The sequence below is a fragment of the Triticum aestivum genome, chromosome 1D (genome assembly GCF_018294505.1).
Source record: "Triticum aestivum cultivar Chinese Spring chromosome 1D, IWGSC CS RefSeq v2.1, whole genome shotgun sequence".
In the NCBI taxonomy this organism is placed as follows: Eukaryota; Viridiplantae; Streptophyta; class Magnoliopsida; order Poales; family Poaceae; genus Triticum; species Triticum aestivum.
The window spans coordinates 402,140,350-402,151,712 of record NC_057796.1 but is presented as its reverse complement, the minus strand read 5'-3'; the positions used below and the strand labels follow the sequence as shown (position 1 = coordinate 402,151,712).

General features: G+C 48.3%; 1 protein-coding gene across 2 annotated transcripts; it reads left to right on the top strand.

Annotated features, from left to right (window-relative positions):
• The first annotated feature begins 247 nt into the window (after window positions 1–247).
• Window positions 248–4,179, top strand: LOC123182383 (KH domain-containing protein SPIN1). Of its 2 annotated transcripts, none has more exons than XM_044594926.1 (7): window positions 248–595; window positions 775–863; window positions 1,180–1,343; window positions 2,479–2,592; window positions 2,678–2,794; window positions 3,011–3,160; window positions 3,771–4,179. In XM_044594926.1, the coding sequence occupies exons 1-7, from the start codon at window positions 501–503 to the stop codon at window positions 3,942–3,944; spliced, it is 903 nt and encodes a 300-aa protein (XP_044450861.1). In that variant the 5' UTR covers window positions 248–500; the 3' UTR covers window positions 3,945–4,179. The 2 variants fall into 2 exon arrangements, with proteins under 2 accessions (XP_044450861.1, XP_044450862.1); XM_044594927.1 differs by having other exon boundaries at window positions 251–595; window positions 3,011–3,154.
• Window positions 4,180–11,363: the final 7,184 nt, after the last annotated feature.

Sequence of the window (11,363 nt, the reverse complement as noted above, 5' to 3'; positions counted from 1 at the left end):
ATCACAAAATCATGGAGCACATTAATTCACAGCAAAGCTTGATGTGCACAATATCAAGACATGCCTCTTGCTTGGCAGCAATGGTAGGAATTTATTCACAGATATGGACCTGGTGGACTGGTAGTCCTCTTCTGGTGGTAGTAAAAAGAGAAAAAAAAACAGTAGACCGGTGCGTATCTGGCGGGTGTCAGCCCCCCCAGGGGCCTGGGTTGGTTATAAACCCTAGCGTAGCGGCGGCGGGGCAAAGAAGGGTAGAGAGAGAGAGAGATTGAGCGCCCGTCGGACGTCGTGCGCGGCGCAGGGTTTTGCCGAGATTTTCCTAAAAAAGGGCCATCGCCACCGTACCGAGAAAAGAAAAGGGGAATACGAGGCGAAAAAACACACAAACTCCTCCTCCTCATCGCCTCTCCTCGCCCCCTCTGCCCTCCCTCATCTTCCTCCCGTTCGGTTGTGGCTCCTTGTTCCCTCACGATTGGTGCCCGGGCCGCGCCGCCATCGCCATGGACGGCCTGCACGGCGCGGACGCCTGCTTCTCGCCCGGGAGGGCCATGTCGCCGCAGGTCCGGCCCCCCGCCGGCCCGCCGGACGTAGGCAGGTAAGGACGGTCGGACGGACGGCGGCTGAGATTGGGTCTCGCCTCCTTCTTCTTCTTCTTCTCTCTGGTTGAGAAAGATTGGTTCTTTTGGTGCGTTTTGCTGGGTGGACGGCCTCGCTGAATTGGTTGCCTCTGTTTTTCCGTGCCCGCCGGATTGGATGGCGTCGGTGCCGCCGCAGCCACTACTTGACGGAGCTGTTGCAGGAGCACCAGAAGCTCGTCCCGTTCACGCAGGTGCTACCAATCTGCAGCAAGCTGTTGGGTAACGGTGAGAGCCTCGATTCGCTTCCTCGCCCGCCGCCGCCCCGTCTAGCATTATTGGCCTAGATTGGAATTCGTCCTTGCTGATTCGCCGTCGCCTGATTGCTTATGTTTCTCTCCTGTTGATGCAAACTTGCTCTGCTTGACTCTGTTTTGGCCTCAAGGCGCAGCCCTCTGTGTATGTGTGCGTGTGTCTTAGGTCTTTAAAGCATGGAGTAGTATGTAGCTTGATTCATACGATTCTTCAGTGTCACCAAGTTTTTCATGTACGTTTTCGTGCTAACGCTGTGTTCTGATGTTTGCTCTTGTGCTCATGCTGCCAGAGATAATGCGGGTGTCCTGCCTGCTTAAGCACCAGCATGGTGGGGACTTTGAGAGGTTGCCGCCGATGGCGAGTCCAAACCAGATGCATCATCATCCGTCGCCCCCAATGCCTAATTTCTGTGGAAATGGTTTTGGCCCGTGGAACCACGGGGCGCATCCAGAGGTAATTGTGTTAGTTATCTGATGATGACATGAGGGTGGCATATTCAGTCATCCATCATATCTGATCGCATCAGCTGGTAATTAATCTTCAAAGGAGAAAGAATGATACACAAGATCCTCTCTTGGTGATGTGATGGTTGCAGCTACTTTGCGCATGTTAATTGTGTACTTGTGTATCATTCCGTTTAATGATAGTATGGATGCGATAAGTTGCATCCTCGCCATCACATCTGATCGCATGGTATTCTTAGTAACGTAGTCGTAGTCTCACCCTTAAACCTATCTCTCTTCATTGCATACTTGCCATGGAGACAGAGGTCCGAGGCGTAAGCTGAGTTGATTCAGAATTGCTACCTGAATTTTCTGTTTTGCTATGATATTATCATCTTCTGGTTTGCGCTCAGCTAAGTTTCTAACAAAGTTGCAGTGCACTGAAAACATATACAGGTTCCTTTTGTTCTGTTCCGCCTTTCCCTCTGCTATAAATGCTTGCTGAAAATTGGCAAGTCTTTTTCTTAAAACACACCAGGTGGATAATTGGGTGTAAATATTTTTGTGCTGATTGATGTGGCGAGCTTACAAGCAAGATATATTCTTGATATTCTCATTAACGCAGTGGCCGTAAATAAATAAGCAGATATGCCTATAACAAGTCAAATATTGCGTCGGAGTCTTTTTCAAACTGAAGTTCTATAAATTCTGGATATATAGACTTACTATGGAAGACTGTAAACTGGAAATCAAGCTGATTTCTTTATTGATTGCTCCTGTTTTAGAATTCATATCGTGCTCTTCCACAAAGAGGCAATCCATATTATTGTGTCTTGATCTAATGAGGGGTAGCTGCTATCTTATGCATGTTTTATTCCTTAATGAGACTTGAAATGCGCAAATTCGGTGGATTTTTCTGAACAAAAAGACACTTGACGCTTAAGATTATTGTATTGAACTAAATCCTTATTTGTTTGGGAAGCATTAAGAAACTGGATTGACTTGAACATAATCAAATTTGGATCTTTAGTTATGTTTGTCCTACCTGTTTGCAACTGGTTACACCGCACTCTCAATTTTTATGTTATGCTTATTATGTCCTAAGATGTGCATGTGCAAAGCCTTACAGTTCTGTGGTTGATCAGAGGGTAGGTTTTCCTCAAGGACCTGTGGGTTGGCAAGGAGCACCACAAAGCCCCTCTTCATACATTGTCAAGAAGATTTTGCGGTTGGAGATACCAACAGATACTTACCCTAATGTACGTTATTATTTCCATACTTGCAATGTTTACTAGTATGGAATCATTATTTACTCTGCTTACTCTGCTTGCCATACTTGTTCAGTTCAATTTTATTGGCCGTCTTCTTGGGCCAAGAGGAAACTCGTTGAAGAGGATTGAAGCCTCTACGGGTTGTCGTGTTTTTATCAGAGGGAAGGGCTCAATTAAAGATCCTGGGAAGGTAAACATAATTCTTGTATGGAACCTCACTCTGTAACCTGGCAGATATATACATATATTGCTACGTATGCAACTATACATATCTGAAATTCATTACATCACTAGTATAAAGTTATATTTTCGTAGTAGGCAACTTTCAGTTGTGTACAGTACTGATCTTCTTAGTGTGTTCAGCAAGCCTGCAATGCTCATCTGTCATTGTTATCATTTCTTGAAGGAGGAACAGCTGAAGGGAAGACCTGGTTATGAACACTTGGATGATCCCCTGCATATCTTGATTGAAGCAGAGTTACCTGCCAATGTCATTGATGCAAGACTCTCAAAAGCACAAGAGATCCTAGAAGAGTTGTTGAAACCAGTGGTACGCGTGCGTGTCTCAACTAACTTTTATTGTTTTTCTATCATTGTTCATTATATTATATTATGTAGCCATTTAACAAAGTAGCAAGTTGAAACATCTTAATATGAGTCCTCCAGAGATTAGCATTATACTCCCTTCGATCCAAAATAAGTGTCGCGGTTTTGAACTAAGGTTAGTTCAACCTTAGTTCAAAACTGCAACACTTAATTTGGATCCAGAAATTAGCATTATACTCCCTTCGATCCAAAATAAGTGTCGCGGTTTTGAACTAAGGTTAGTTCAACCTTAGTTCAAAACTGCAACACTTAATTTGGATCCAGAAATTAGCATTATACTCCCTCCGATCCAAAATAAGTGCGGCACTTATTTTGGATCGGAGGGACTATTATCTTCGCTTGATTGTATTTCCCCCGCTTCATTTCTCACAAGTTTATTTTCCTATCACAGCTCCTATTTTTTTCATAGAGCAGTACTAATTATTCACCCATTAAAGCTAAAGCAGTAGTTTTAAACGATATAATGAACAAAACTAATCAAGTGTGGTTTCAGAAAGGCACGCAGAGTGAACTTATGTCCTTCTGTCTTTCTAAATCTTGCCTCTTTCATATTTTGTTAGGATGAATCACAAGACTACTACAAGAGGCAGCAACTCCGTGAGCTTGCGATGCTGAACTCACCGCTCCGAGAGGAGAGCCCTCGTCTAAGCCCGCATCCAAGCCCGCACCCAAGCCCGCATCAAGGCGGCGCTTCGCCCTTCAGTAACGGTGGGATGAAACGAAGCAAACAATGACTGCAGAGGCCTGCTCCTCCCAACTTTGACCCTTCCAGAAACCTGCTCTCAATCGGTGCCCTCACAACCTAATTTTTCATGAGCAAGCTTTCATGATGGTGTTGGCATTCGTGCGAAACCTGTGTTACTAGTAGAATTTTGATGAGTCTCCCTTGTGACATTAGCCTGTGATGACTGACTGAGAATGATCTATGATAGCGAATCCTCCGCCTATATAATTAGAACATTTGATTTATTTGTTGCTGGTAATCATCAGATATGGCACTGTGCAGAATTCCGAGTTGCTGTGGGCTAGAGTGGTGGGATTTTTATCCGACTTTGGTGACTTTCCCTGAGTCTGAGCCACAATGGGAGTAGTGTTTACCAGTTAGTACCAATTTGTGGTATTCATTGCCGTAGTGCTGCATTGCACTGCCAGCTAAATTCTCCTGCAGTTGGTGATATTCTGCAAGAGAAACCTAGGAATCGAGACCCAGTTTACCTACTTGATGACTATCTTATGAGGGTCACAGAGCTGCAGTCTTCATCAACCCCAAATTCCTAAAATAGAACTCCCAACTGCCCTCTCTGCTCTCCCTCCTGCAGCAGTTCCTTCCGCTGTTGCTGGTGCTACACAGCTCCTCCTGGGACCGCCCCTACATTAGGGTTAGGGGTAGGGTCTCCGAAGACTTGCGCACGAGGAGATGGCGGTGGTGTATTATGGTAAGGTGGCAGCAGTTGCCTGATAGTACATGGGAGGTGGGAGGCTGCATCGGCATACTGTGATCAGGGCATCTTCAACGGCAACACGTAAATTTCCTCCCGCATCCATCCCTGGACAGAAGGGGACCAGTCCGGGGACACGGATGCGGGAGGACGCCATCCAACGCTAGCCGCATACATTTTGATTTTTTTTCAACAAACCGGATGAAATTCATGCAAATAAGGCCGGATTTCATATAAACATGACGGATTTCATACAAACCGGATGAAAACGGTTACGTTTTGGACATATTTTTAACGAAAAAGCTAAAACTATGTGCACAGTGCGCATACGGTCACGCGGAGCTCCATTCCCACGACATGGATACACTATGCTAGTCTACGGCCGACCGCGGCGGATCCCTTTGTCTTCCCCATGTCCGGCAGCTCACTAGCTAGATTGCCGTGAGTCCTGGAGGCATATTCTTCCCCCGTATCTTTCCTATGTCCGGCTGCGCCGCTCATCGGAGCGACAAAGAGGATGCTTCAGCCGGTGGGGAAGGGCATTTCCGTGAAGCTCAGGCGGGTACCTAGGGTGGTCTGAGATAAAGGAGAATCGGCCGGGTGACCGGTGATGGCCTTCCTGGGACCCAAGTGGCGGCGACCTCCCGTGTTCTACTTCTCCTCGATGATGGTAGCAGGCGCGGACGTGTGGGCAACCACCTCGTTGACTTCCGCGTAGCCGACTTCTTCCTCTGCATGCATGGCGCGGCTACGCGGGTGTCGACGGCGTATCCACCGGGCTCGGCATGGCACCCAGCCGGCTTTTATACCGGAGAACTGCTCTTCTGGCTCGCCGGATGCCATCGAAAGATTGAAGAAAATGGTGGACGGAGAAGATGGGGAGCGGTGGAGTGGTGCGATTCTTGCCCGATGTCTGACCTTTTTTTGAGCGGCCCCCTTGTTTAAATATAGGACGGACGAGAGGAGCCTGCCCGACGTTGCGTTTAATGCCGGCCCGCTCGTGAACAAACGTGTGGCCTGAGTAGGTTTCTCGGCTTCTACGCGGGGTTTAATGGAGGCGTTTGAATGCGGCGAGGAGGCGTGTTCAGTCGGGCGTGCAGCGGGCGGCGCCCTCGACGGGCGCGCCGCTTCAATGACGGAGGCAGTGAGAGGTCGCGTCCGCCCTGAGCCGCCTTCAATGTGGAGCCGCTCTACAGCGACGTAATTGCGGGCAACTGGTGCCAGGCGGGAAGCGCGCACGGGAGGGGGAGGGGTTTTCGGTGGGCCAAAGCGGTCAGAAGCGGGCGTGACAGCGGCCCGGACTCTCGCAAACTTCCCCATGTTTGTCTCCCGTTTGCGGGAGAAAACGCGTCCGGACCGTACTGCGGACCGATACAGGCCTGCTTTGGATGGCTTCCGTGGTTCGGACAGCGTGGTCCGGACGGATGCGAGAGGTTTCAGGGTCGGCGTTGGAGATGCCCTTAGAACGCGGGGGTAGGGTGTCGAGGGTGGAGATGAGGGATGAGGGAGAGAATATCCTTGGAAATCACCAAGTTACAGTGAAAACTATGTTATGAAGTTTCAAAAAATTCTCAAAAAGTACGATATGTTCAGGAAATGTACTATTAGCATGTAAAATTTCAAGTTCAAACTCTGATTCAGATGTTAATAGAACGCCACCCTTACCATACTGTATTTTTTATGGGACATTTGAGAACATTCAAACTTGGTCTCTTTGAAGTTCTCGTTATAACTTGTTTTCATCAGATATTCTCTTACAGCAACGATGCACTAAATGGGTGATTTTCCAAATAGAATAGAAATACGATTTCTAGGGGGTTGTTGTTTCTTGTGCTCTTGGTCCTAGCCGAATAACAGTTTGTCATCTTACTCTACTGGCTGCTATTGGGATATTTGGTAAACACATGCATTTTAGAACCCTCTATGTACTTGTATATATTAAAATGTGCATAACACACTATGCTACATTTAAGTGGCACACATTTTCTTATAGATGTATGTTATTTTTTAAATACTTTTATGATTTGTTTAGATTTAGATGGAATCAATTTCAACCAATTCTCCTGAATTAAATTTCAAAAATAAGAAATTTTATGTACCAAGGGGAGGAGGAGGGTTGCTTTAGCATGAACAACATTTGAATGATAATGTGTTTGAGTTGTGACTTTGACTCTGAGTATTATTATCTGACTAATGCTGCAAGATGCAAACCGGCAAAAAATTCATGTTTGCATGCTAAAAAAATATGTCAATTAAATTGAGATTAAAAAGGAACAAATGCCTAGTATAAATCAGCTGAGAGAGCATGAAACAAGATATTATCAGATAATATGTTGCGGTCTCATCGATCTTAATAATTTTGTCCTCATTTCTGTTGTGTCGTATTGAGTGGTGATTTTGACACCAGCCTCCCTGATACGTGCTTTCACAATAGGGATGAACAGATGAATGAAAAACACTAAAAGACGGATGGGATATTAAGCTCGGCCGCTCAACCATAAGATATGAGATCAATGAAAACACAGTAATGTAGGGTAGATGCGGTGAGAATCACGGTCGTAAAACATAGATGAGAAATGTCATGGTTCATTGAACACAAACACATGTAAAGTTTCAGCAAAACCACCACACACACACACACCACTCTATCATTAGTGCAATAGTAGCCATGACCGCATGAGCAAACAACCATGAAGCAATAAGGGCACCACCCACGAAGAGGCCACCAGCCGCCACAATCCACGCATATCACAAGTGTAGGCCACCAACCGCCACGGTCCACACGTATCATGAGCGTAAGGTCGTCCGTGCATCCAAGAGCTTGCAAGAGGCCATCCGGTAGCACCACAACCTCTTCACTCCATGAAGAGAGGTTTTAACACCCCCCCACCCTCCTCCCAAGAGTTCTTGAATGAGATCAGGTCACTAAAAAAACAGACAACTAGTAAGAAAAAGAACAAAATGAATGATTTTCTCCAAAACGATGTTGTTTGAGTACATCACTTGTTGAATCCAAATGTTAATTGAAATATTTGTACCCACAAAAGAGACCCCACAAGAACATGTATATTGCTCCTCATTTACGAACACATTATGAACATTTAGAGCATCTACAACCGGACGCCTCCTACCGACCTCAAATGTCCGGGTGGATGGCCCGGTCATCGACCGGTCAAAAAAAGCAACCCAACTAGGCTACTTATACCGAGCCTAAACGGTCAGGCTGACCGACGCCCCTCATATCCAGGGGCTGATCCAGCACAGGTCATGGATGTACACTCAAAATTTTCTGCAAACAAATTCGTATATATAGAATATGACAAAAAATACTAGCATACATGCTTGAGAGCCTAAGCAGCAGCCCACACGTGGCCAACTAGGCAACAGCCCACGAGCAGCAACCAGACACTTTTGTCCAGAACCCAATGCCCTCAATCTCAATCTCCAAGCCTAAGGTAAATAGGGCTCGCGATCTCTTCCCTCCTCAAGCCGCCTCCACCCCTATCCTGGACACTCGATCTCCTTCCTTCTGATCCCCTCCCTCTCGATCTGGTCTAGGGCTTGGAGCCGCCGCCGGTGGAGCTCCGCGGGGCAAAGCCCAAGCGGAGGATGATGATGCGGTTGCGGTGGAGATCTGTGTGGGTGTCCTGGACGTGTGGGTCGTCCGGCGTCGGCGGCGCAGTGGTGAGGGCCCCTCTGCCATTGCTGGTTCACCCAGGCGGGTCGGCAATTTCGGGCAGTGGTGCAGCTCCGGTCGTGCGGCTTCCCGGCGGGAGATGTCACCCATTAGCGTGCTGGATGATGGAGGAGGCCGATCTGGTGGTCCAGCCGGGCATGGGCGCGGATTTGCCAGTGAAAGCTTGGTTCGGCCTCGGCCAGAACCCGTGGGCGCCCATACCTCGTTGCAGGCGTCGTGGGGGCAATTCACGTTCCCTGTGTGCCCCAGGGAAACCCCAGATTCAGTCTTTTCCGGATCGGATGATGGAGATGTTCTTGCGTCGTCACCCCAGGGGGGCATCAGCTTTGGGGCTGTACACCGGCTGGAGGGACAATTGTTTGGCTTGGTGGTTGGGCGCAGGTCTCCGTATGCTTCTCGTGCGGTGAACGAGGTGAAGTGGTGTGCCATCTACAATATTGACGGCGGCGAGTCTTGGCAGCAAGGTGCAGCGGGGTATTGGCGTTGGACACCGTTCGATGGGCGTGCGCAGGAGGCAGGCGCTGTTTGGCATTGTGGTGGGGTCGACGACATAAGGGTCTAGTAAGATTAGTGCATTGATTGATCTTGAAGATGGGACTGCGGAAGAAGGCGGCGACAGATTCTACAACGTGCGCATGCGGTGTACGTTGAGAATCTGCTGAACCGGTTGGTGCTCCCGGCTAGCCGATGGGCGGCTTGGCGAGGCCATTGGATTTCTTGGTGTGCGTGACGCGCAGTCAGGGCACATCATCAATCTTGTAGGTAGGGCGACAATTTTTGTCGAGAAGGTGGCTTTAGATTGATCTATGTATTTATTTTATAAGACCTTATTGAATAATGCAATAAATATTGTTATGTGCATCGCTCGATGCAGGCCCGGGGTAATCCTCCTTTTCGAAAAGGGCCTAAGGTAAATCCCCTCCAAAATTCCAATCCGAATTCGCATTCGTTGATATGTACATGTGTAGCTCTGTACATGCCACTGTCCTGATCTCGTTTATTTCATCCGTAAAAGGATGATGTTAGGGTGAAAAAAAAACTCAAAGTTGAATTCCTGGATCTGCCACTGCTCATATCTAACCCAAATCTAGGGCGGATATGGGAGGCCCACGTGCGTCCGCCACGCCGGATCCGACCCGCGCTGGCCTATCCCAACCCCACATATATTCCTCCTCATCCGCTTGTTGGACCAAACCTTAGCCATTCCACTCCAGTTCACTCCACTCTTCTCCGATTCAACCCCTAGCTCACTTTCGGTGATCTCCGGCCTTCTCCGGCATGATGAGCAGCAGATCCGAGTCCTCATTGTGCTCTGCATTGTCCACAAGAAGAACACCCAACATTGGTCAAACTCGATCCAACGGGAATCCATAACTACCGCCCAAATGGCGCTTGGAGCCGGCGCGAGGCACGTCGCCGCTGCCTCGCTGGAGGCGGTGAACTCCATCTGGCATCTAAACGCCGCAGAGGCGCAGTCCCTTTGTTGGCGTGCTGACGATGAGGCCTTCCGTGGCCCGTCTGCATCGGAGGCTAATATGGCGCGGTGTGTCTGTCGTGCAAGGCAGAGGGCGTGATAGCCCTTGCGGTGGACATGGGCGAGGCGGAGTTGCACCCACCGGTGCCGATACGGGTGGCGGACAACACCGGGCGCCGCAAGCGCGTCGTGGTCCACGTGTCGGCCTCCGACCACGACATGTCCATCGTCCACCTCACTTCGACCGACGAGGAAGAGTAGGGCCTGGGAGACGACCGTGCCTTGAGCCCATGAGCCGCTACGTGTCCCATGTCCTACTCTACCTCGCCGGCGACCGCACCAACACTCTGAGGGGCGCAACTAGCCGTCGGACATAGGCAGACGAAGCCGGACGAGCTCCGCTTAAGATTATGTTTCATGTTTCATGTAATTATATGGATCTGAGGACTCGTAATTGAGGTATCCGGTTGTGGAAACGCTAGTTTGAGGTCTGGCCAGTCACTGCCCATGGACGCCTCCGGCTCAGAGGTGGAGGACAAAAAAAGTTAAGATGTGGCGAAGTCTTACAATAAATTTTTATGATGCAAACAAAAGAGTCAATACACACTAACAACGCACACTACAAACGAATAACCAAATACAAGGAGTCATGTTGGTTTATTCAATCGGCCTTCAAAGGACAGAGTTTCCAATTATTATTCAATTAGACTGTTCTGTCCTGGTTGCTGCATTAACGGACGAGTCACTTTGAACAAATCCGCTCATGGGCATCTAATTCTGGAAATTAAAATGCTCCTAGAACCGTGTGGGTTTATTCCATAGAAACTAGATCGTCATCAAAATAGTGTTGCCCATTATATAACTAATATTGATCGTTCTGGAGGTTGCACCACGTGTTGGTTGTACCGTGTTCTAGATAGTGTATCTGGTTTTGTAACACTATTCCAGAAAATTTAACAAGATAATTTCCCCTAAAAAATAGTTTTGAAGACATGGCCAGCCGCCGCCGCCGCCGCGTTAGCTTAGGGTCGTATTGCGTCGTGTCGGGTCGAGTGGTAGCATGGGTGTGCTTCCGTCTATGCTAGGCTGCATCCTGCGTGGGCGCTTGGCTCGATCGAACTTGTCGTGCATTTTTTTTTAGGCAAATCGAACTTGTTTTTTTTAGAAGAACATCGCGCTTTATTTCATGTGTCAAGTTCAAAGGGATAAAAAGGTGACCCGGAGGATCAATGAGTCACACAAAACCACTATCAAGGGTAGTAGCCATTCTAGCTAGTCTACGTGCCTCACCATTATTCGTGTGATGCTCATGGATGTGCTCACAGCTCTGGAAATTCCGCTTCTCGTCGTTGATCTCATGCACAATCATGCAATACTCCCTGAGATGGCCTGGATTCTTGTTGATGACACTCAGACAGTCCGATGCAATGCGAACTTTGTGCACGACCAAATCCTCAGCTAGGGCGAGGGCCTCCCTGCATGCATACGCTTTGAGTGTCGAGGGCTCGGTGATAGCCTTATAAACTACCCCTGAGGCGCCAAT

Bases quoted from the DNA above. Each gene is read 5' to 3' on its own strand.
- LOC123182383 (XM_044594926.1), top strand. From the start codon at position 501: ATGGACGGCCTGCACGGCGCGGACGCCTGCTTCTCGCCCGGGAGGGCC. The intron at 864-1,179 runs GTGAGAGCCTCG...TCATGCTGCCAG, and splicing joins CAGCAAGCTGTTGGGTAACG to AGATAATGCGGGTGTCCTGC. The intron at 2,795-3,010 runs GTAAACATAATT...CATTTCTTGAAG, and splicing joins CAATTAAAGATCCTGGGAAG to GAGGAACAGCTGAAGGGAAG.